The sequence below is a fragment of the Gastrolobium bilobum genome, unplaced genomic scaffold (assembly GCF_033153095.1).
Source record: "Gastrolobium bilobum isolate Gb01-03AN ecotype WA unplaced genomic scaffold, APGP_CSIRO_Gbil_v1 utg60050, whole genome shotgun sequence".
In the NCBI taxonomy this organism is placed as follows: Eukaryota; Viridiplantae; Streptophyta; class Magnoliopsida; order Fabales; family Fabaceae; genus Gastrolobium; species Gastrolobium bilobum.
This window is the reverse complement of record NW_026897648.1, coordinates 33,720-58,414: the sequence shown is the minus strand read 5'-3', so window position 1 is coordinate 58,414 and position 24,695 is coordinate 33,720. Positions and strand designations below refer to the sequence as shown.

Sequence of the window (24,695 nt, the reverse complement as noted above, 5' to 3'; positions counted from 1 at the left end):
GAGGGAGCTGGGGTTCAATTGAGAGATCATTGAACCCAGTAACTTGTTGCATTATTCCAGCAGCTGAGGCAAGGTTGATAGTGGTGGAGCTCATGGTTGCTGCGAGAGCAGTGCTACAGCAACGTCCCTGCTTTCTTTACTTTAGCTTTATGGAATCTTATTCTTTCTCTGTTGTTTCTTTCCACCCAATTATGGGCTAACTTGTTAGGTTTGGGTGATAGAGCACCCTTATTGTGATGTAATCAGTATTGCCTAAACTTTGTTACAGGATTTTCCTTTCAGTTGCTTAATAAAGTGTTATATTTTCCTTAATCTTGTTGATTCATCGAGAGAGGGTTGCAAGGTAATTAGGATTTATGCTATAGAGATATAGGTAATTCCTGAATATTATTAAGCATTGTGGTTTAACTAAGTAAAATTAGTTAATTGTGGGTAGAGAGATCACTTGCACCACAAAATTATATGAAACTTGAACTTAATGAATTCATAACTTCGTTGGCCATAGAGATGTGGGACTTAGTATACATGTAGTGTTGGTGAGAACCCTTGCATGCATTACTGTTCTGATTACTGAATGGATAATTGTTGTAGCATGGTTACTGCATTCTGGTGAAATTGCAATAGTGGGGAAATTGATCCCAGTTTGTCTTTAAACGTTTGAAAAAACTCATTTGGTACTGCATTCTTGTTAGTTAATTATTAGTCTTAGTTTACTTTATTTATTAAGTGTTAATTTAGTCATTAGCCAATTACAAATCATCTTTGTTACCTTGATTGCTTCACCGAGAGCTATAGCTTTACTTAATCTCTGTGGGAACGATATCTGGACTCACACGTCCACTTTATTACTTGTTAACACGTGCACTTACGTACTTGTGTGATTTAAAATTGATTGCGAAATTGCACAACACTCAACTTCACTAGTGAGAGTTGCATGTAGAAGCTTGATGAATTGAGATGCTCTTTGGAATAGGATATGGTTATGGAAAGGTCCAGAGCGAATAAAAATGACGATGTGGTTGGCATTCCTTAACAAGATCCCTGTGAGTAGTAGAACTTGCAAATGGAATGGGGAAACAAATGTATGTAACAGCTGCCCCAATAATGAAGAAAGTCTCATTCACGTCCTGCGCGACTACATTTATGCGCATAATATCTGGAACGATTGGTTTGGGAACCGGGTACCTCATGGTTTTTTTCAATTAAGATCCTCATGAATGGCTTTACAGAAATATTAGCAACTCTTGGAACAGACAGGACAAAACAAATTGGAGGATGTTTTTTTCCCCTATATGCTGGCACCTTTGGACCTGGCGTAACAAAAGCATTCACGATGAGAATTTTCAGAGACCGTATAGGGGTAAGCTTGTGATTTCAGATTTTATTTCTCACGTAACTACAGCTAGGGAGAAAAATCAAGCAATCCGAGGAAGTAAATCTAGTTTCCAGCAGCCTAGTCCTTGGAAGCCTCCAAGCCTAGGTTGGTTGAAAATAAACACCGACGAAGCTTCTTCTTGTCACAGAAAACAAGCAAGTTGTGGGGCCTGCTTAGAGATCACAACGGTACCTTCCTAGGTAGGGGTGTCAAAACGGGTTGACACGACACGAATATATCAACACGAACACGACACGAATTTTTATTCGTGTCAAAATCTTCAACACTAACACGACACAAAATTTTTGCGGGTTGACACGACACGACACGAATAACACGCAAAATAGGAGTCAAAACGGTAATTGACAAAAAACAAATTAAAAAAATGGGTCGAAATTAAAAAAAATTTAAAAAATAATAATAAAAAATAAAATAATTAAAAAAATATGGGTCAACACGAACACGACACGAATTTTTTACGTGTCATTTTTCCCAACACGAACACGACACGATTTTTTTTGCGGGTCAACCTAAACTCGAATTTTTGTGTCGTGTCGCGGGTCGACCCGCGTGTCATAACCTATATTGACACCCCTATTCCTAGGTGGTTTCACATTCAACATGGGATATTGTAACCCATTAGATGCAGTACTCTGGGGAATCCTTAAAGGCTTAAAGCTAGCCTGGGGAATAGGTGCTAGAAGAGTAGAATTGGAATGTGACGCGGAGAATCTTGTTGCTTTGATACAAGGTGATCAAAACAACCCCAGAAACTCCCAATTCGTTTCTCATATTCAAAAATAGCTCTATGAGACATGGACTATGCGATTTATTCACACAAGAGAGAAAATAATATCTGTACTCTCTGGCTCGCATCTAGACCTTTTGATGGCACTAGAAAACTTAATGAAGTTCATAACCCTCCTCCCCAGCTTTTGGAGCTCCTGACAAAGGATGCTTCGAACTGTCAGTCTTTCTTTACTTTTATGTAGTTTGTTGTTTTGGGGTTTTGCCCCTCTTTCATTATAAAAAAAAAATACATTTCCTCACATATATAGGGAGGGTAAAATGTGCGCTGACTAGACGACTAACTATATTCTGGACAATGAATTAGGTGCCAATTACATTTTCTGGGAGGATCCTGCCCCTGGAGTTCAATTGAATTATTTAGCTGATGTTTCTTCTGCAGTCCGGGCTCGTACCCTGGTTGTTGCTTAGGTTTCTTTTTGTTTTTGGCTTATGGCTTTTATTTACCAAAATAAAATACATTTTCTTAGTTTATTATTTAAAAAGAACTAAGGGGGTGTTTGATACATGAGAAAATTTAATATTCCAAGAAAAGTGACATTGGGTATCTAATTTACCTGCGTTTTGTACAAGGGAGTGTAAAATTTTTTCCTAAGAAAATTACAATCACAGGATTTTACTTTACACACAAAAATCTCAAATCAAAATACACTGAATAGGTGGTATTTCAAAAATCCCACACGATGGAAAAATGTTGAGTGATTTTTCAGAAAAAAATACCCTCCCTGTTGTTTTTGTTTCACTCTTCGTTTCGGTTTCTTCTTTGTCCCAATCGGAGCTCCGACTTTTGTTGAAATTCAAGAAAGGGTTAACAACAGATCCACTTGGGAGGGTGTTGGATTGATGGAACCTTTCTTCACTTGTTGACTACACTGCATGTCCTCGTTCATAGGAACGAATCCTCTGCGACGACCTCACCGAAAACATTATAGACATCGTCCTCGACTGCCTCGGTCTCGACGACGAACTCAAGTTGAGACAGAAAGAAGAAAAAAACGAGGTTGAATAAAAAAAGAGAGCCTTAAGGTTAATTTTGTAAATTCAGTCCACATTCCTAGCAATATTTTACAATTAGCCAAACATAAAATTAAAAAAATTAATTCAATATTCCTGAGCAAATTTTGACCTTCAAACAACTTTTGATAACATTCTCGGAAAATTCACTCTCCCACCATATTTATGGAAATTGTGATTCCTGGGTAAAAAAGAATTTCTCTTCTACCAAATTCTCCTTAAAGAAGTGAGGAAAAAATATTGCATGCGAAATTTTGGGTGACTTTTTTTTCAATTTCGACGAAATTAATTTTTCATTCCATTGAAAATTTCAATTATATAAAATTAATTAATTTATCAAAAACAATTTCTCGTTGGAAAAATAGTATTTCGACAGAAAATATACATTCAAAATTTTTTACGGACATATATTTTCGTTGAAAATTTATATATCAACGATCAAAAAAGCTTCGACGTCTTGTCCGTCAAAAATTTCACTGAAAAAATATTTTTCAATGAAAATTACTTGGTTATCAACGAAATATGTCCGTCGAAAAATGTTGATTTTCTAATAGTGTGTTGCCCATATTTATCATGATAAGATTTTCTTTCTTTTTTATTAATGGACTATTTTTAATTATTGGGACTTTTAGTTATTGAGGTCTTAGGATAATCTCTTGGGTCATATGTATGCATAGATGACCCTTATAAATATATATATATATATATATATATATATATATATATATATATATATATATATATATATATATATGGATAAGTTTCATATTTTAGTCGTTGCTTATATTTACATATAATAGTTCAAGTAGTATAATAAATTAGAATCCGTCTACAAAAAAATCATAATTAGAATCTTAGATATAAATAAATCAGTAGTTAAGATGAATATAATTTTTTTTTCTTTTTTTGAATAGATAAAACTTTTTTATTCTTACAGAAATATAAAATAATCATGCTCATGTTACCAAAAAATAAATAAATAAGTATGCTCATAAATGGTGTCAAATTTTGAAATTTGACACTAAATTTTAACGTTGATTTTTGCTAATTAACGATTATCATTTATTGAGAATCAAACTTATTAATTAATTATTAATTTTCAATAAATGATAGCAGTTGATTTCAAAAATTAATGGTTAGAATTTGATATCGAATTTCAAAGTTTGACACCGGTGTGAAAGAATTCTCTCTCTCATCTGAGAGCCGTTAGATTAAAAAAGATCAATGATGTTACATGCTTACAAATCAGAATCGTTGATCTTTTTTGATCTAACGGCTCTCAGATGAGGTGTCAAACTTCAAATTTGACACCAGTGTCAAAGGATCCTACTTATATATATATATATATATATATATATATATATATATATATATATATATATATATATATATATTTGTTGATGAGATTATCCTCTTGTTACAAACATTAACAAAATTTAGTACCGAATTTCAATAGCCTATCAAATTGAGAAAGCAGAGATTTCCAAAAATATCGTGCAAATGATATTAAAGTAACTCTTTTTTTTTTTGTAATAAAAAGTAACTCTTTTAGCTAACAAGAGAGACAACACTTATAATTTGCACCCAAATCTCACCCTATCTTCACCTACCACTTGAATTACGTTCAAGTTACCAAAGTAGGATTTTCATTTGTGGCGAAAATCAAAGTAGAAAGTGATGTATGGAAATGATATATGTGCACATAACAATATTAACAGAATATATGTTGCACTTCAGCCATTTACAACCCTCAGAACGTAAAATAATGAATAATTGGATCATATTTATCTTATGTTATATAATATAAACAAACTTCCTATACAGAGATGGATCCCACATTTATTTTTTCTTTTTCTTCTTACATGTGGTACTACTTGTAATTTTATTTCTTACAACATAAGATAAACATAACTCTTCATAATTAGGCATATTTTAATTCAACATTAGTGTACGTGGAGCTTCATGTATTGCAGAAATGTTAAACGCGTACACAGGCAGGCACATGACACATGAGGTAGGAAAAATGAAGACAAAAAGTAAACTGAAGTGTTATTGAGTTACGGATATAAGAATAAAGGGACACGTAAATGTTTTTTCTTTTCTTTTTTAACTTAAAATCAATTGTTTGACATTTTATAGGATCAAAGTTTGATTCTGACCTCTCAAAAGGTAATACAGCTCGAGGTTTAATTAATATGCTCTTTAAAGAGAGTGTGACATATCGTAACCTTGATTTGTCAATCGGAAAATAAGTAATTGGTGAGATGTGCCGGCAATTCTTCAACTTCTTACCTCATTTGCTTTCAATTTTTTTTTTACACCTGTTTGGATAACCAACCATATAGTACCCAACAAAACATAAGTCAAAAAGCATGGTAATATTGAAATTAAGGAGCAGAGATCCAATAGAGTATAGACTCTACCAAACATTTTGAGGTATAATTTATGAACCATTTTACTTATCAAACTTGGTTTCCTCAAATAAGAAATACCATATAGATGTGCTCCGCTTGTCTCTTTCGACTATGACAAGAAACTGAAAGAGCATAGAAACATGGGAAATTTGTAGGTAACGTGTTTCCTTAGGCATAAACGGTAACTTCCTAAAAAAGTTGCACTGCTGAAAACGAGGGTTTGGTGTGACTTAATTTGAATCAAGTAAATATATATATATATATATTCTAACGGTATATACCTAATAAAAGGAGATCGTCAATTTCTTATATATGTGGAGTAAGTTTTTGGCAGATCTCTTTTTACTCTATTATTTTTGTGTATGTAAAAAATTGCATTTTAGTTATGAGACTCCGAACCTTAAAGTCAAGCACCCACGTTAACAGCAAATCTATGTAATTTCTTTTTTTTTTTTTGTGTGTGAGGAAATCTATGTAATTTCAACTCTAATATAATATATATTTGAGAAAGTAATATACTCCTTGATACTATTTTTATTATTAGACAAAATCTTGTGTGAATCTCATTAGTAGATAATGAGTCCATATTATTTAGTGGAATTCACAAAGAATTTTACCCAATACTAAAAAAATATTAAAAAATAAGTATAGAAAAATATATTATTATTTATTTGTAATATAGAGAGGTGGCAATGTGATTATTCAGTCCCGTCTTTAACTCAACAAAAAATGAGGCGAGCTGGGTTGATAACGGGTGACAATTTTCAACAACATATGAAAAATTCGTATTTGAGTTAACACATTTTCAAATTTGTATCATGTTTGTGTTGAATAAAATTGACATAAAATATGTGTTAACTTGCAAACACAAAATTGACTCACATTAATCTTTATGGGAAAAACTACTCTTATGCTACATGTGATAAATTTCTCTCCTACACACCCTTCGATAACTGTGCCACCTTTTTTTTTTTTTTTTCAGGTAGTAGAGCCTACAAGTTTATCTCTATGACATGAGATAACTTATCTCCTTTAACATGAGATTAATAAAACTCAATCTTTATATAGCTTATTCGTGTTGTGTCCTACATGATATTAATGAAGGCAACTTTTTTTTTGGTAAATGATGGCAACATATAGTATACATGTTATATGTGTCTTATCATATCATGTCTATCTATATAATAAATGATACACTTTGAGGTTGATAGATTATTCGTATCATGTCAGTTAGAAAAAAAAAGGGGTCAATTTTCAAATTTATTTTGTGTTCATGTAATATATTTGTATTCGTGTTAACTTTGTATTGTGTCATGTTAGCCTAAATCTTTATTTTTAGGGTTGACCTCTATTTGCAAATATGTTCAAAATACCAACTCATCCATTTTATGGAATAAATCTGTGATGCTACTGTTGCATCAAGATTCAGTGCATCCCACTAATGGAAGTATTACACATCATAGGAAAGAGAAAAAAATTGGCAGAAAAAAAACTTTAGCTGACATGTAATATTTCTATTAGTGGGATATACTGAATCTTTGGTGGAACAGTAGCACCAATTTTTTTTTCCATTTATGATGAGTTGGCTGATTAGCAGGTAAATCCACTTAAAAAAATAATATTGAATATTCCAACAAGGAATCAATTTCAAGGAAAAAGGTTTTCCTCATCACACAAAGCTATATAAACTAGCATAGTCTAAAAGAAAATAAATCCACTCAATACAGAAAAATGAAAGTACTTGAATATTAACTATGTGCTTAATACAATGAAATAATTTATTTAGATGAAAATCTATGAGTCAACAAGGAAGAGAGATTAATTAGATAATTTGTTACCAAAAAAAAAAAATTAGATAATTTAAGATTTAAGTGTGAAAAGTAGAAAATGTAAGTAACAACAAACTTGATGGGAAAAAAAATTCAATCCAACATGTGAACCCGCTCCGTTCTCTGGCCGACCATTTCTGATGCACCGGTCGAATACGTTTTACCAGCTTTATAAAAAGAGTTTTTCATTTGTCATGTAACACGATAAAAGTTGAATTTTCTACATATACGTCAATATTTGTATGGTAATTTTTTTTCTTTTTTATTTTATTAATGATAGACCCGGTACTGATTGTCTTTATAACATGACGAGAGAATTGTCCTATAACATAATATTTGTTTTTTTCTATAAAAAACATTATAAACTGAAAACGTTTAAAAACAAGTAAGCATTGATTTAACTGAAGATAAATTAAGCAGTTGCTCGAACGCTTTTTACTGCAGCAATATCCTATATCTTAATACGTGAGGACTGAGGAGAGCCGCCATAGGCCATATAGTTTAGTGGGACGACTCTAGGCGCTCTAGCTGTAGGCAGGACATCCGTCTTCAGTGTTATATTTTTTAGCTGATTACTTCCTTATTATTAGGCGTTTGACTATAGGCTCAAAGTCGTATAAAAATTTGTTAAAATATAACCACTTATTGTATGTAATCTACCCATTTGAATTTGTCAAATATTTGAGATATGTTTTATCAGTCTTAAAACGGAGATTAATATATAATTTTATCTTTTACATATATATAAAAGTGTGTATGATTCACATTTTTTTGCCTTTTTTCTTTTCATATGATCTCACATAAGCTCTATACACTTTTAAATATGTATAGAAGATATCATTATCTCATATAATATGAAAAATAATAATCCCTAAAACCAATTTATTTATTTTCCCTCTCCTTGGGCAATTGCAGGTTTCTCTTTTGGTTTTCTTTTTATTTTTTAACTTCTCTGATCATAGGTACGAACACAGATACGTGTAGTAGTTTTGTTTACGGTTCTATACTTTTTTTGACTTAGAATTTTTGGTGAGTTTCTATTGTTTTCTTTTTGTTTTTGCCAAACAAGAACAAAGAAAAATAAATAAAACAAACAAATTAATTAATTTGAATGAGTTTTTGGCCTATATGCAGTGAGTGACGCAAAAGATTTAAATTTGAGAAAAACTACTCGCATGTCACGTATGATAAATTTTTCTCCTAAATACTCTTTCATAACTGTGTCACCTTTTTCTTTTATTTTTATTTTTCAGATGGTGGAGCCCACAAGTTTGTCTCTATGACATGAGATAACTCATCTCATTTAACATGAGATTAATAAAACTCTTTAAATTTTTGAAGAATAAACGAGCTAAAGATAGCGACTTAATATAAGGAAAGAATATTGTAACAACTAATTAGTGTTACTATCAATATTATTATCAATCAATTTCACTATTAGATAGATTATGTTGATCCAATGGTTATGTTTATTTTCATCTATGATTATAATTCTCCATATTTAATACTTTATATTTATTTTCGTATTTTTATAGTTATGATTTCTCATATTTAATGCTTTCAAATTAAATATAGGGAATCATGACCATACAAAAGAGGAAATAAATATAGCTGTTGGATCAACATAATCGATCTAACAGTGAAATTGATTGGTAGTAACATTAATAGTAATACTAATTGATTGTTATAGTATATTACCCTTTAATATATCCTAATATGTATGGTGTACTTAAAATTTGATTATTTGGCCACTTAGATATATACGGGTGGCAGGGGGTGGGCGGAAATTTAGAAGAGGTGGTAGGCTTGTCTGGCTTGATCTACCAAAAGAAGTTGAATAATCTAACATTCAAAATTAACGTATACTTTAGCATTCTAATTTGCTTGACTTTTTTCAAATTTGTTCATCTTTGTTGGAGTTGCAAATTTAGCCACTCCAGTTCTGCTTGGATGGTACTTTCATTCCTCTCTCTTTTCCTCCATGCTATAACCAGAGGTGATGCATCCAAAACGAGAAACAAGAACTAAATACAAAAGCCATTCTACATTTTTTATAACATTTACCAACATATGTATACATATGAAAATGTTCCGATCCGATACCTGCTCCCAAATCCACATCATTCTCTATAAATATGGGGTGGAAAAACAAATCATATAAAATTACAGTATAAAAAATTCATGTTCATTTTGATATGTCTTCCATCATGCTATTGTTGATGCTGTTGTTGTTGAAGGTTGACTAATTTAAAGTATGCTCCATTTTTATTCTCTACAAGACTTGAATGAGTCCCTTGCTCAATTATCATTCCATCCTGTAAAACAGAGATTTGGTCAGCATTTCTTATAGTGGATAGTCTATGTGCCACCATAACTGTTGTTCTGTTCTGCATTAATCTGTCCAAAGCTTGCTGCACCACACGCTCTGACTCCACATCCAGTGCACTAGTGGCTTCATCTAGTAGCAATATTTCAGGATTCTTTAAAACTGCTCTTGCAATGGCTACCCTTTGTCTTTGACCACCAGATAGTTGCACTCCTCGCTCACCAACTTTGGTGGAGTAACCTTCTGGAAGACCACTGATGAAGTTGTGAGCATTGGCAAGCTTAGCTGCTTCAATTACTTCTGAATCAGAGGCACCTTCCTTCCCGTAAAGAATGTTTTCATAAATTGATGTTGCAAAAAGAGCCGGTTCTTGTTGCACAAGACCAATATGTTTCCTGAGAGATTTCAGATTAAGTCTCGTGATGTCTTTTCCTGCAAGAATTTGATTTATTTTTGTTAGAAGAATCAAGAATGTTGTTGCATTTCTAATATTAGCACAGATTGATACTTGATGGTACATGCACATGTAGTCAATAAGCCTTCTCTATAATGATTGACTTATGCATGCAAATATATGTTGTTGCACTTTGGAATGGATTGAATGGATAAAATAATGATAATGTCAAACGGCTTACCATCAATTAACACCCTTCCAGATGTTGGATCGTAAAATCTGAGTATAAGGGAGATCACAGAGCTTTTACCAGAACCACTTTGCCCCACTAAGGCAATACTCTTGCCTGAAGGAACTCTTAGATTGAAATCCTTGAAAATAATCACATCCGGCCTTGAAGGGTAGCTGAAATGGATTCTTTTGAGCTCAATTGTTCCCTCCACAGTCTTCAACTCTTCTCCATTATCACCCATTATTCCTGATTTTCTATCCATCACTTCAAAAACTGATGCAACCATTTGATTCCCTTTCAAAAGGTCTGGGGCAAGTGCCAAAGTCTCCCCCATAGCCAGTGCTGTTACAATTAAAACCATAAATGACTTCATTACTGATTTAAAGCTAGCAAGCTCCTTTCCCATCAAAACAGATCCATACCTGCAAAAGTCATACACGTCTCAGCACAAAGGTAACTACCATTTAGTGAGATATTTATCTTATAACACATGAAAGAAAGAAGTTAAAACATATACCACAAGGCAAGGCCATAAGATGAGAAAATAAAGAACTGGGACATGCCATAGAATATCCCAGCAATTTGGCCCCGTTGAAATGAACGTTTGGAAGGATCAACAAGCTCATTAGCATAAAGGTCAAGGACCTTATCTTCAGAACAAAATGCTGCAACAGTGCGTATATTGCTCACAGCCTCCCCAGCCAACATGTTGGCTTTTAGATATGCTTTGCTCAAGTTGCCACCGTAACCTTTCATGAAGAGTTTCTGAAACGATTGAAGGAATGAATGTACTTAGAAACAAACAGATATGCTAGTGTCTTAATTTTGAAATTTGGGACAAGAAGGAACCTCACCTCACTGATGTGACCACTAATGATCAAAGGATATGTGGCCAAGACAACAAGCGTTATTCTCCAGTTCAAGATGAAGGCAATAATAAATGAAGTAACAACCAGACCAACATTCTGTAACAGAATTGTAGAACGATCAACAACTATACTTCTTAATAAAGTTGCATCCGTCTCTAATCGCGATGAAAGCATAGAACTTGTGTTGTTTGTATCATCAAACCAGCCAATTTCATTCTTCAAAATAGCTGCAGCCAGATGAATAAGTTAAGTGAAAGAGATCATCAAGTTTGATCATACGATAGCTATGTTATTTTTAGCTTTAAATATTTTAGAAGTAAAAAGTACAATCTGTTAAATACTGAAAATGCAAATACATCTTTATAATAGAATTCATCAGAAGATGGATTGATTAATATTATTGATCATGAACATTAATGTGGCCTTAAAATATGTAAAACAACATATATAACCATTTACAAAGCACAATAGTATTTTTTCTGATACATCACATGCTGTGGAAAATCAATAGGATTGCGTAGAAGCTTAAAAGAAAACCTTTCATAGCAAGAAAAGTAGACAAGTGATATAGAAAGTAATAATCAGTTGATTAAAATTACCAGAAAACATCATTTCTCTCACACGAAGGGTAAGTCGCTCGCCCATGATTCCAAAAGAAAGATGTTCAATTGCATGGACAGTGATGGTTATAACTGCTGCTCCACAGAAGAGGAAAGCAATTTTTTTGACTTCATGACGTGTTGTATCCCAGTCCATATAGTACGATACAAGAGCATGAGAGATTCCAAGCGCAAAAAGTGGCATCTGAGCTCCAGCAACAAATGCACAGAAGGTCCCAAAAACCCCATAAAACCAGTCAGGACCAACCATAGAATATAGTCTTGCTGCAGAAACACGCTTTGATTTGCTTGCATTTTCTGCTTCATCAGCACAAACCTTGCCAATAGATTCTTTATCTGACCGAAAACTACCACCAAAGCTTGCTGTTGTGCGGGATAATTCCCTTGAGTAGTTTATGCTGCAATCATAAGAAATATATAATCGTAAGTAGGATGCTAATGGGTTTGTTATCCTAGTAGCATATGTAAAAGATGATAGGCAGGGAGAAGCTTGAATTTCCTATATCACATTTCTCCATTTCAGTCACTTCACTAAACACAGAATTTATACAGATAAATATAACATTTTTCCAACAGCAATCGTAAAGAACCAATTCAATCCAAAAGCTTAAGCTGTTGGCGGAGGTTACATTAATGATTTCACATATCTCTTAACACGCTCCCTCACACGAGAGCTAATTAGGCTTGAAGAATAGATGATACATCAGGCCAAGCCTACCTATGTTAAAAAAACTCCACAAGACTTAATCGAATCCATGACACTGAGACTCTGATATTATATAAAGAACAAATTCAACCTAAAAATTTAAGCTGTTAGGTGAGACTATATTAATGATTTTATATATCTCTTAACAAGCAATATTAAGGGATGGATATCAATACCTCGTGTTGACCTATTAAGGACTAAGTTATCTCATTTCAGTTAATGGCAATTGAGTAATGACAAATTGACAGTCACATAAGTTTTTAATGGTCCCAAGTAGAATGAAGTACCTCGACTGCCGTCCCAAGCTAGGACCAACTGAGGGGAGGCGTTGCAGAGAAGTTGCGTCTTGGAGTTGAACAAGAGATGCATATACACTAGTTGGGTTGGAAATAAGCTCTTCATGGTTACCAGTTTCCACAATCCTCCCTCCCTGAACAACACCTATCACATCTGCATTCCTAATTGTAGAAAGTCTGTGTGCCACAACCACAGTTGTTCTACCAACCATGACACGATCAAGAGCTTCCTGTACACTCTTCTCAGACTCCGCATCCAGAGCACTGGTTGCTTCATCCAACAAAAGGATTGATGGATTCTTCACGATAGCACGAGATAATGCAATCCTTTGCTTTTGCCCACCTGATAATTGTATCCCTCTCTCACCAACCTGAAAAACAGATTTAGTATCACCTCTTAAGAAAAAATCCACCATATTTTACTTTGTTACACAAACCCTTTTCAGCCTTTGTTTAACAAATTATGCGCTTGACACACTTATCACATACAATACAGTATAATTCAATTGTTAGTTCTACATTCTAGTATGTACCCCTGCAATTTCTTTCAAAGAAGTTAAATCTTAACTCCAGTTGCTACCTGTTCAGTTTTCTTTAAATTGATAACTTATAAATATTTGTCTTCAACTGTTTGCAGTACATTATTGCAATTAGTGCAAGAGGAATTTCAATCATTTAAAAAACCACTCTGATAATCATTTTTTATTTTCCGTAGTTCTATCTTCCTTCTGGCCACATGCTTAAGGGAGAAAAATTCTAGAACATAGGACCAAAAATAACACTGCTGAATGTATATCAAAACATGTTTAAGAAATTTTTTTATGTGGTTTTACATTTAGAGCGGTGTGCCTTAAGACGGAATGGAAAAAATGTATAACCATGATGGAGGGTTAGATCCGTTGTTATTTCTATGTTTTAAATGATCCTTTTTTAGTCATTTCCTCTTCATCTCCTCCGCTTCTTTCTTCCCCGCTTCTTTCTTCCCGTTCTTTTCCTTTATCTCTTTTCCCCTCCCTCATCTTTTTTTTTTGTTACTTATTTATTTATCTATTTATTTATTTATTTTCTTTTCTTTTACTACACCCATTTTATTTTTATTGTTACTTTTATATTTTTATATATATTATTTATTATTTTATTATTTTTATCCTTTTTCACTTTTCAATCTCTACATATTTTTCATTTGGGTCCATTTACCACCAACCCCGATTAGTTGTGATTAATGTGTTGTTGACGTTGGTTTTACATTTAGGGGCAGGATATTATTAAAGAGGTGTAAGAATAAAAATTCTTACATCAAATCTTAATCATTGATTTGCTTGCATCTAACGGCTCAAAAATCAGAACCGTTAAATATAAATAAAATCAACGATCAAGATTGAAAGTGTAACTTACACCGATGTCAAATGATGCTCACCTTATATTTAAAAGCTGAAGATGCATGGATCAAACATCTTACCTGAGTTTCTAATCTATCAGGAAGATTGTTAATGAAAGACTGAGCATCTGAAAGCTTCACAGCACGTTTTAGTTCTTCAAATGTGGCATCATCTTTTCCATACAGTATGTTCTCCTTGATGCTGGTTGCAAAAAGGGCAGGTTCTTGATTAACCAGCCCAATTTGCTGCCTTAGCCATTTGAGATCAAGTTCCCTGATATCATTCCTATCTAATAGTATCTGACCAGAAAGGGGTTCATAAAAGCGTTCAATCAATGATATAACAGTGCTCTTTCCAGAACCACTTCCTCCCACAAGGGCAACAATTTTCCCTGAAGGAATGTCAAGACAGAGGTTATTGAAGATTGCTACTTCTGGACGAGATGGATAACTGAAACAGACATCCTTAAACTGAATATGACCCTCCAATTTGCTTAATTTGCGACCAGTTTTTGAACTGCTTTTGCTCACTGTGTCCCTCTCTATCATCTCAAAAATTGGATAAGCTGCTGCTTTTGCCCGGATAAATGCAGAAATATCTGGTGCTGCCTGCCCAAGTGACCTGAAAAACAAAACATGACCTTCATACATACATACCTTAATTTAAAAACAATTATAATAATAATAACAATAATAATCTCTACACAAGATATAAACACTTGGATAAAATACTGAAGTGCCATTGTAGGTTCTGCATTAACCTCTTATGCTACAACTAATGCCATAAAGTATAAACAACGTCAATTATAGTTTGGGTGAATTAACAATTGGTGTTGAAATGTCATGCAATATATTTCAGCAATGTTACATTCTGTTTGGATGACATCAATTTCTGTATGAAATTGAAAAAAAAGAAGAAAAAATACAACTTATTATCTCCATTTACAGTAATATGCATTGTAAAACAGAATGAAATATAAGAAGGGCTTACAGGCCAGAGATGACGACATTGAGCATGGTAGTGAAAGACTCGCCCCCATTGGCAATATTCTTGTGAACAACAACGCTAGTGAACCAAACAAGCAAAGCCCACGATAGAAAAAGGACACAATGCATTGAACCAAGTCCAAGACCCTTTGCTAAACCTGCTTTTCTACCGTTTACATAAGTTTTCAAGAGAGCCTCTTTATATGATCTCACTGCTCTTTCTTCTCCTGCAAATGCTTGTACCGTCCTAACATTGCCTATCACCTGAAAAAACCCACATAGAGTATGTACAATATATATAGTAATGTGTCGTGTATAAAAGAACTTTGTCCAAACAATACTAATTAAATTCAAACCACATATTAATTATGTACAAGAAAGTAGAAGATACTAAATTTTGTTAAGCATTTTATCAAATTTGAGAAGTTAAAATTTACCTCTTCAGCAATTTCACCAGCCCTCACATAAGCTTTTCGAACTTTTGCAATAAGCCCAATTGTCACATATGCATAAAGACCTCCAGCAAGGGCAATCAAGGGGACAATTGAAAGTGTCACTAGACTTATCTGCCACACTCTGACAAAGCCAATAGTAAAGCCAGCTATAAATCGGCTTATGTAGTGCATGAAGTTCCCTACCTGTAAATCCCAATCTTCAAGTATCATCTATCTTTTACTGAACTCATAAGGGAATTTAATAGCATGCTTAGGATAATAATATAAGGAGCAATGTAGGTTTATTGACAAAATTATGATAGCATATTCCATTGTTAAATTAATAAGACCACAAAAACCAGCCCCACCATTTTCATTTGAATTAAAAGAACAAAAGGCTAAACTATTGAAATGGTTCTTTAGCTTCTGCCTACATGCTTTGCTTGCTTGTCATGCAGCTAGTTCTGGTAGATGCTTACTCATTATTGCGGTTTTATCGAAGCACGTGCAGCTCAGTTCGACAGTAAAAAAAGAGCAAAACCTTAAAAACAACGCAACCATCCCCACCCGACGTATAAATGCTAACATAATGCATTTAATTGACACTGTTGGACTCTCACAAACGATTTAATGATGGTGTCAGAAAGAATCCACGGTGTTTCAAGTCAAAGGCAGAAGAAGAATACAACCGTCAAGTGTCAATTGGTAGTAGTTTTTTTTTTAACCGCGTGAAATAAAGAGATGTTTAACTCCTCAACGCCAGTAATATTTATTTTCTAGCTTTGCAGTTTGAGTTACCAAGAAAAACGATAGAAGTTAGTGAAGTTAACATAATTGACAGGCTTTAATTAATGAAAAACATTTAATTGAAGGGGGGAAAGTGATTTAAAATAGGCACCATTTAATTGATAGGACTAATTGAGTAATAGATAAATCAATATAAAAATAAATATATATATATATATGTCCAGAAATGCATAGAATTAGTATGAACTGCTTAAAATGCACATGCATACCTTCTCGGATAGTGCATCTTGAACAATGATAATGTCACTTGTGATGGCAGAAATGACCTCTCCCGTTGATGCCTCGGTATCAAATAGGCTTATATCTTGATTCAGCATTGACCTTAAATAAGCCATTCTCATCTTTGCAGCTTGACGTTCCCCAGTATGCATCCAACAAGCCACCTCTATAAAATCAATATAATTAATCAAACAATATACTTTGGTGAATAATTAAGATTGACAAATCAAATGGGATTATGATGATTTTTGACTAAATAATTTCATACCTGTCCAAGATGAAAACAATATTGCTATACTTAGATACACAAAATCCAACGAGTACTGCAAAATTGCAAACAAATACTACACATTAAAAAAACTTGAAGCTAAGAGATAATATAATTGTGAAACTCCAAATTATACCCTTCGATTGTGAAATTGAGCCTCAAATATAATTATTTTTTACAAGGTCGTTCGTTATGGTATTTAATTTCCAACAAGTGAACAAAATATATAAACGCATGGAAGAAGACAACACAGAAAGTGGTTATTAAAAACCTTGGCAACTTGGTGAGAAGCTTCCTTGGGGAAAAGATAAGCCAAGCCTATGATATTGATCAACTTTCCAAAGAAGATAAAGAAAACGGGAACAGAAGCACCGTGAATACATGCCCCAACAGATCCAACAAACATTAAGACAAAGTCATAAAAGTCAGCAAAAGAGAAGAGCTTTAACAAAGGAACTTTATGCTCCTTTTTTCTCTCTCCTCCCTTAGCATCCATGGCCGAGTCGCCGGAGAAAGTACCCCGGTCTGACATTTTGGCCTGAAAAAGAGAGATAAAAAGGGGACTATAAAAAGTAACAAGTGTCTGAAAGTGCAATGTACGTTGCAAAGCAAAAGTGAAGATGAGAGTTGTTACAGAAGGAAAAAGAAGGAGGTAGGCACGTTCGTGATTGTGAGTTTGATTGTATTGAAGGAACTAACGTGGAGAGGATATGAATAAGGGAGGATGTGGTGGATGTGTCATAATAAACGGTGGAAAAGAAGATGGAATATTTATTATGAACAAAGATACAGTGCGGGTTCAAGTTAAGCTAATAAGATCAAAACTCGCTTCTCGGTTTTGATTTTGTTTGCGGTTATAGAGGCTTTCTCTCTAGCCACTTGTGTGACTAGTTCGTATACTGTGAGCTGCGACTTTTGCAGCTCGAACGCATTTATGCATTCACTCTCTCTGCATTAAATGCATTGAGAGAAAGTTGTTGGACTTTGCCATATGCATGTAGGCTCAATAACTTGAATTAGGTTTGGGTGTCTTTGTTACTACTGTGGCTATATGACTTATATCTAACTTAAGAATTGGAAAAACCAAGTATTTAAAATTAAATGGAGCCAATAATATATATATATATATAGAGGCAGGATCATTTGACACTGGTGTCAAACTTTGAAATTTGATATCAAATTCGAAGCGTTAATTTTCTTCAATCCACGATTATCATTTATTGGAAATTAATAATTAATTAATAAATTTAATTGGCAGAAATCCTAACCGTTTATTTCCGTCAATCAAAGATAATCATTTATTGAAAATTAATAAACAACGGTTAAGATTTGGTGTCAAATTCCAAGTTAGACATCGATATTAAATAATCTTATCCATATATATATATATATATATATATATATATAATTAAAGTTACGTCGACCCAATCTTAGTTGTTGACGTAACTCATCTCTATTTTTTTGTTTTGTTTCCATAAGTGTTCTCATTCATTTGAATGAGCTAATCTCTTTTGTGGTGTAGAGCGTGAAGGTTTTTACTACTGAGCCCAAGATGCTTTGCCTAAATATCAAATTTTCAACCATAACAGTCCGCAGATAGATGAAAAAACGAGTCCAACCCGTCGTGTTGACTTGTTTAATCCGCCTTTCCAACTCACCAACAATTTCTTTAACCCACCCCGCTTAAGGGCGGGTAAAAACAGGTTCAACCTGCAGCGGGTGGGTTGACTCGTCAGTTTGATATTTTATTTATTTATTAAATTTTTAAAAAAAAATATTAATTAATGATACTTTTATACTTCTTTTGTCTGCATTTGATACTTTTTACATCTATGAGGAGTATAATTTAAACAAATCACTTTTCTAATATGTTGACGGGTTGGCAAAGCGGGTCAGGATGGATTGAAATTTTTAACATACTTTCAAAAGTAGGGTAGGGCAGGTTGTAGGTAGAGCCGGCAAAATGGGCTCAGCTCGGCGGGTCAACCCGCCCCCCAGCTAAATTGGACGGGGCGGGCTGAGTTTTTCAACCCATGTCAAAAGCGGGGCGGGGCATTTTTTGGCGGGTTGATGGCGGGCTGAGGCGGGTCAGTGTAAAATAGGCTCGGGCTGGCGGGCCAACCCGCCAAACGGGGTGGGGCGGGCTCAGTTTTTTAGCCCACTTTTAAAAGCGGGGCGGGACGGGCTGGCTCATTTTTTGACGAGTTAATGACGGGGTGATCAGGCGGGGCGGGGTGGGCCGCCCACTTTGCCACCTCTAGTTATAGGTGGGAAGGGGAGAGGCGGGGTGGGCCGTGTTACCCATTTTGCTACCTTTTGGGCATAACCCGCTTACTAAGGAAAATCAATGGTTAATACGTAGGGGTGTTAACGAGCCGAGTTGAGCCAGACTTTGGTCTTGAAAGGCTAAGCCTGTATTTAAATATGTGAGACTGTCCTAGCCTGTAACCTGTTATGAATATAATTATCGGCCTGTAGTCTGACTTCTTTACAAAAAAATAAAAGTATGGCTTAGCTTGTTAAAAAAAATTAATCTTATTTTTTTTTCTCCAAACAGAATATACGATCAACAACACTAATAATTTCACAAATATTCATAAATTCAATGTATATCTAAACAGCATAATATAGAACAAAATCATTCAAAAAGTCCGTTTAACCAATAAACTAAAATAGTATAAAATTATGTACTAAAAAAAGTAGTATAAAATTCTGCATATTCAAAAGAACAAAAGATTACAAATTCTGCATAAACTATTCAATATATTGTGATGTTGCCTCTTCCTACATTAAAAAAATAAGTCAGATTATTTTTAACATTCAATTATAATATCATAAGATATAAAATAATTTAAAATAAGTAAATTAATACCTTATGTTTTTCTTTATGCCATACTTTTTTTTTGTGGGCTTAGGGTGAAACACCCCAGCCAAAGAAACAAGAAAAGTAAAAGAAATCAAGTTATGGAGCTACGTAAGAAACCTACAGAGGCCATATCAACCAAGACTAATAAATAAAGATCAGGGGGAGGAGGCTGAAGATGACTGAAATTGTCTGTCAGAGGGTGATCCAAAATGAAATTTGCCAACCAGTCGGCCCATTGATTCCCTTCTCTGTAAACATGTTGAAGTCGAACTAGCCAATCCCTTGCCAAAAGCACTCGTATTTGAGTCACCAGATGTGACTCACGAGTATCATCACCATATTTGGTGAGCACCGTAATTGCATTACTAGAGTCACTTTCTATCATCATCTTCCTCCATCCTTTATTCCATGCCATTTCTGACCCTTTTAAGATTCCCCAATACTCAGCATCAATGTTGAGCAGTGTCCTATATTGTAAATGAAACCTCCCAGCCTGTGTTCAGTATTGTTCCGAAACAAGCTTCCACACGTAGCCAAGCCTGGATTGCCTCTAGACGCACCATCTGTGTTGATTTTGACCCAATCCACTTAAGGAGGAATCTATGAAACCAACACATCAGAACGTTTCTTGAAAGGACATTTTCATGTCTCCAAGCCTCATTGACTTGAGATGAAATTCTCAAAATAAAAGAGCCTCCATATAAATTATTGTTAACATTTTTTCCATGTACTTGTGCGTTCCTCCACTGTCATATTTAGGAGCACGCTAAGAAGAAAATTGTGATCCAAGTAGTGTCATATATTCTGGTATCCGCTTCCATTAGATTATTGTGTAGCCATTCATTTAAATCTTCATGGAAAAAGTCATTTGCCTTTTGAGATGGAATCAGCTCAGTCCATATAGTTTTCACTTGTTCACAATCCTTTAGAACATGAAATATGGATTCATTTTCTTGGTGACATAACGAACAAAGAGGGCTATTAGAACCCCAACTAGCCGTTAGCAATTTGGTTGGAAGTCATTGATGAAGAATCTTCCACATTAAGGGCTTGACACGTTGAGGACCTTTTCATCTCCAAACTTTGGACCAATCAATCGAAAGCTTGGAAGAGTTCATAGTTGTATCCGCTAAATGATCATAAAGGGCCTTTGTGGTAATCCTATGAACACCTTAAAGACATTGTCTTTTCTTATCAATGCCATTAAGGGGATAAGGAGGAAGCATACTTTGGATTTGTTGCACCACCAAAGGAGGAAGCCAGGGATTCAATGCCTGCATATCCCAGCCACCATCATTTCTAACATAATTAGCAATATTTTTTCCCAATTCCTCTGCAGGGACTATAGCAGAAGCTTTCTCAAGAAGTGTGGAGTCATTACTAAACCATTTGTCTTGCTAGAATCAAATTTGCTCACCATTGCCAATTTTCCATATGTTATTGCTGTCAAGAGTGTTCCACATCCTGCAGATATTTAGCCATAAGCGTGAATCTCCCTTTTTGGTCATGGAAAAGCTCATTACCTCTATTATGGCCACAATATTTTCCTCTTAAGACTTAAATCCAATTGTTTCAAAAAAAATTCCAGGCTAGCTTTGCAAGAAAAGCAGAGTTCATCGATGAAAGCTTTTTGAATCCTAGCCCCCATACTTCTTTGATTGAGTGATTATGTTCCATCCTATGAGATGTAAGTTGTGATGGCTAGGCTTATCACCCCAAATGAAATCCCTTTGAAGCTTCTCAATTTGATCATAGATCATTAGGAAGCCTATTATTCTGCATGTCAAAAATGGGAATCGAGGATATTACTGACTGAGAAAGTGTAAAACGATCAACTTGGGATAGACATAAACAACTCCAACCATTTAGCCTATCCATTTCTCTTTCAACTACCGCAGCATAGTCCTGTTTAGTGACTCTCTCATAAGGGTATAAATGAGCCGAGCACCTTATCAAGGGCCCAAGGCTTGGCTTGGCTTGCTTTAAGCTTGACTTGGCCTGACTTGTTTAATAAATAGAACGTGCTCAAGCTTTAAAAAAAGTTTGTTTAGCAAACAAGCCCAAGCCTAATTTAATGAGGCTTTACTTCAAAGCCCATGAGCTAGCTCAATATATTATTGCAATAAATAATATTTTTATCTCACTAAATTATTAATCTTATTTTTTATATCAAATTGCTCATATGAAGGTGCCGATGGAATTTGGTGTAAGTGCTAAGTTTTTCTGGAGTAGCATGAGGTCTGGTAGTAGTGCTAATAGATAGTTTTTTTTTCTTTGGTTAAGTGTTATCAGTGGATATTAATAGTTAACCTCTTTGTTCCAATTTGAGGATGGGAATAATGATGACATGAGATGAGATTCAATTGTTTGTCGGATTTGTTTGGTTATTTTAATAAATGTCATAGTAACTATTATTTTTTTAATATTACAATTTGTTATAACTAAAAAAAAAATTTAAGGTTAGTCTATATTATATACTTTTCTTAAAATATTCTTTCCCTACATTCTCTATTTCATGAGCTGGATCAATGGCGGACATGCACTATTGCCCATGTGGGCAAGTGCAGACAGTAACTTGTAAAAGTAACTGGTTTTTTTTTTCTATTAAAAAACTGATATGTTTTGCTTTTGGAGTTGCCAACTTATAAGCAACCAAATGTGTTCGGTATCTCAATTACTTGTAACCTGTATGTTTGACCAATAGACATGTTATATTACATTCTTGAAATAATATCGTTGTGCTTATATTTGTGCCACTGTGGAGGCATTTTTAAAATATGTAGTTCTTTGTGATTTTGTTAGAAACTCCAAAATAGGAAATTAGATTAGAAGAAATAATAGTAGAGTCAAAGAACCATGTGGGCCAGCTTCTGTAAGGCTTAGTTAATTCCCAAACCATGTTTTTCTTACTTTGTCTTCATCAAGATATGACAGTATTCATCTCCTTATTATTATTTTTCATCGAATGCTCTAACTTGTTATGCTCAAATTTGACACGTTTCTTAAAGAACTTTTTGCTTTCAACAATGATTGGATTATGGACAGCATTGTATTATCTGTTATGGTAGAAAAATTGGTGAATTGCCTATCGCTTGTTTGATAAAATGTCTGAACCAGCTGCATTTCTTTGGTCGAATGTGCTTCACAAACCAATTGAACTGTCTTTGATTTGATTTTCAAATTTTTCTCTATTTATAAATGTGGTTTTCCTTATACTATGTTTCTTTGTCGATATGATAAAGACCATCTAAATGTAGCCGTTGTCACCACTGCTGGGTACCCATCTGTTAACAGTATAGTTAACTTAGTTTAGATTTACTAAGTTGTTACTTTCTCTTGTCTTAATGGTTGGTGTTGTGGTCATATACCCAAAAGTCATATTTTCAATTCTTATTTTAACCTTTTACAAATGCAAGATAAGGCTATCTACTGTATACCCTTCCATGGATCCTGTGCATGGCGAGAGCTTTTTTTAAAAAAAAATCGGGGGCGCTGTCTCCGAACCCCTGCCACTAAATATGCAGACATAAATACAATTTTCTGGGTCCGCCACTTAGCTGGATCAATGTTTAAGAAGAAATTGCGTAACTCATTATTCAATCTTAAAATATATATGGATTGAGAGGATTCTATGATTATTTTTTCTCTGACAAAAGAATACAGAATTTGATGCATTTCTAGTCTCAACATTTGGACATATGAGTTTGAAAAAATTACATTTTATAATTATAAATGAGCGAAGTCAAGCTCAAGTTAATCCTTTAATTTTTTATAAACAAGCCAAGACAAGCCTAGAATTTAGCTCGTACCAAGCTAATGAGTCAAGCCAAGCTCAAAATATTTTTCATAGGCTTGGCTTGTTTAAGCTAAAGCTTGGTTTGACTCAGTTCATTTACACCCTTACTCTCCCATGTTGCATCCAAGCACCAAGATATCGACCCAAATTTCTAACTCTCATGAAACCAATACTGTTGATGATTGTATCCGCTACATTCTCTGGGGTATTCTTAGAGAAGAAGATTGATGTTTTCTAAACACTAATTTTTTGTCCCGAGATATCTGCAAATAGTTGGAGACAATGAAGCATTATTTGAAGTTGTTCTTGACTAGCCTCTGCAAACAGCATGAGATCATCAACAAAAATCATATGCGAGATGCTTGGGCCATTTCTACCAGCTCTGATAGGCTTTCATAAGCCTCCACTTACAGTTGCGTTAATTATATGTGTAAGATTTTCCATAGCCATAACAAAGTAGTAAGGGGATAAGGGGTCCCCTTGACGAACTCCCCTTGAGGGCTTAAAATCATTGGTCAGTTCACCATTCTATAGAACATTGATTGTGGGAGTACTAACTGCTTGCATTATTAGTTTGACAATTTCAAGAGGCACTTGCATTTCTTCAACAATATTCTACAGGAAGTTCCAATTGAGTATATCGTAACCTTTTTCCAAATCAATCTTGATTGCCATAAAAGTTTTTTTACCTCTCATTTTGTGCATGGAGTGGATTAACTCTTGGAGGGCTATAATGTTATCCTTAATGTGTCTATGGGGGACGAAGCTTGCTTGTACCGGAGATATAAGTTTAGACATAACTGGCTTCAGCCTTTGCACTATCACCTTCGTCACTAGTTTATAAATTGTTGGATAGAGAGAAATGGGCCTAAACTGTGTGATGCAATTGGGATTTTTCTCCGTTGCATGACCATATTTGCCACATGTGAAACACACCATATAGAGACCCTCATACTCCACTCTTTTACCCCTACCATCCAACATGCGTTCAGCTTGGAGTGGTTTTGTTAAATCCAACTCCACTCTTATTTTGGCAAACCGTCCTCTAGCTAGGAGTG

At 34.4% G+C, this 24,695-nt stretch overlaps 1 protein-coding gene across 2 annotated transcripts; it reads right to left on the bottom strand.

Moving 5' to 3' along the window:
- Positions 1-9,481: 9,481 nt before the first annotated feature.
- LOC133308963 (ABC transporter B family member 2-like) lies at positions 9,482-18,789 on the bottom strand. Of its 2 annotated transcripts, XM_061509688.1 has the most exons (13): positions 18,775-18,789; positions 17,247-17,459; positions 16,976-17,030; positions 16,698-16,873; positions 15,685-15,885; positions 15,252-15,511; positions 14,342-14,882; positions 12,874-13,253; positions 11,860-12,278; positions 11,246-11,487; positions 10,909-11,156; positions 10,401-10,813; positions 9,482-10,197 (listed from the first exon to the last, which is right to left on the bottom strand). In XM_061509688.1, exons 1-13 carry the CDS (start codon positions 18,787-18,789, stop codon positions 9,650-9,652), a joined length of 3,711 nt encoding a protein of 1,236 aa, XP_061365672.1. In that variant the 3' UTR covers positions 9,482-9,649. The 2 variants fall into 2 exon arrangements, with proteins under 2 accessions (XP_061365672.1, XP_061365671.1); XM_061509687.1 differs by lacking the exon at positions 18,775-18,789 and having other exon boundaries at positions 17,247-17,842.
- Between the last annotated feature and the right edge of the window lie 5,906 nt (positions 18,790-24,695).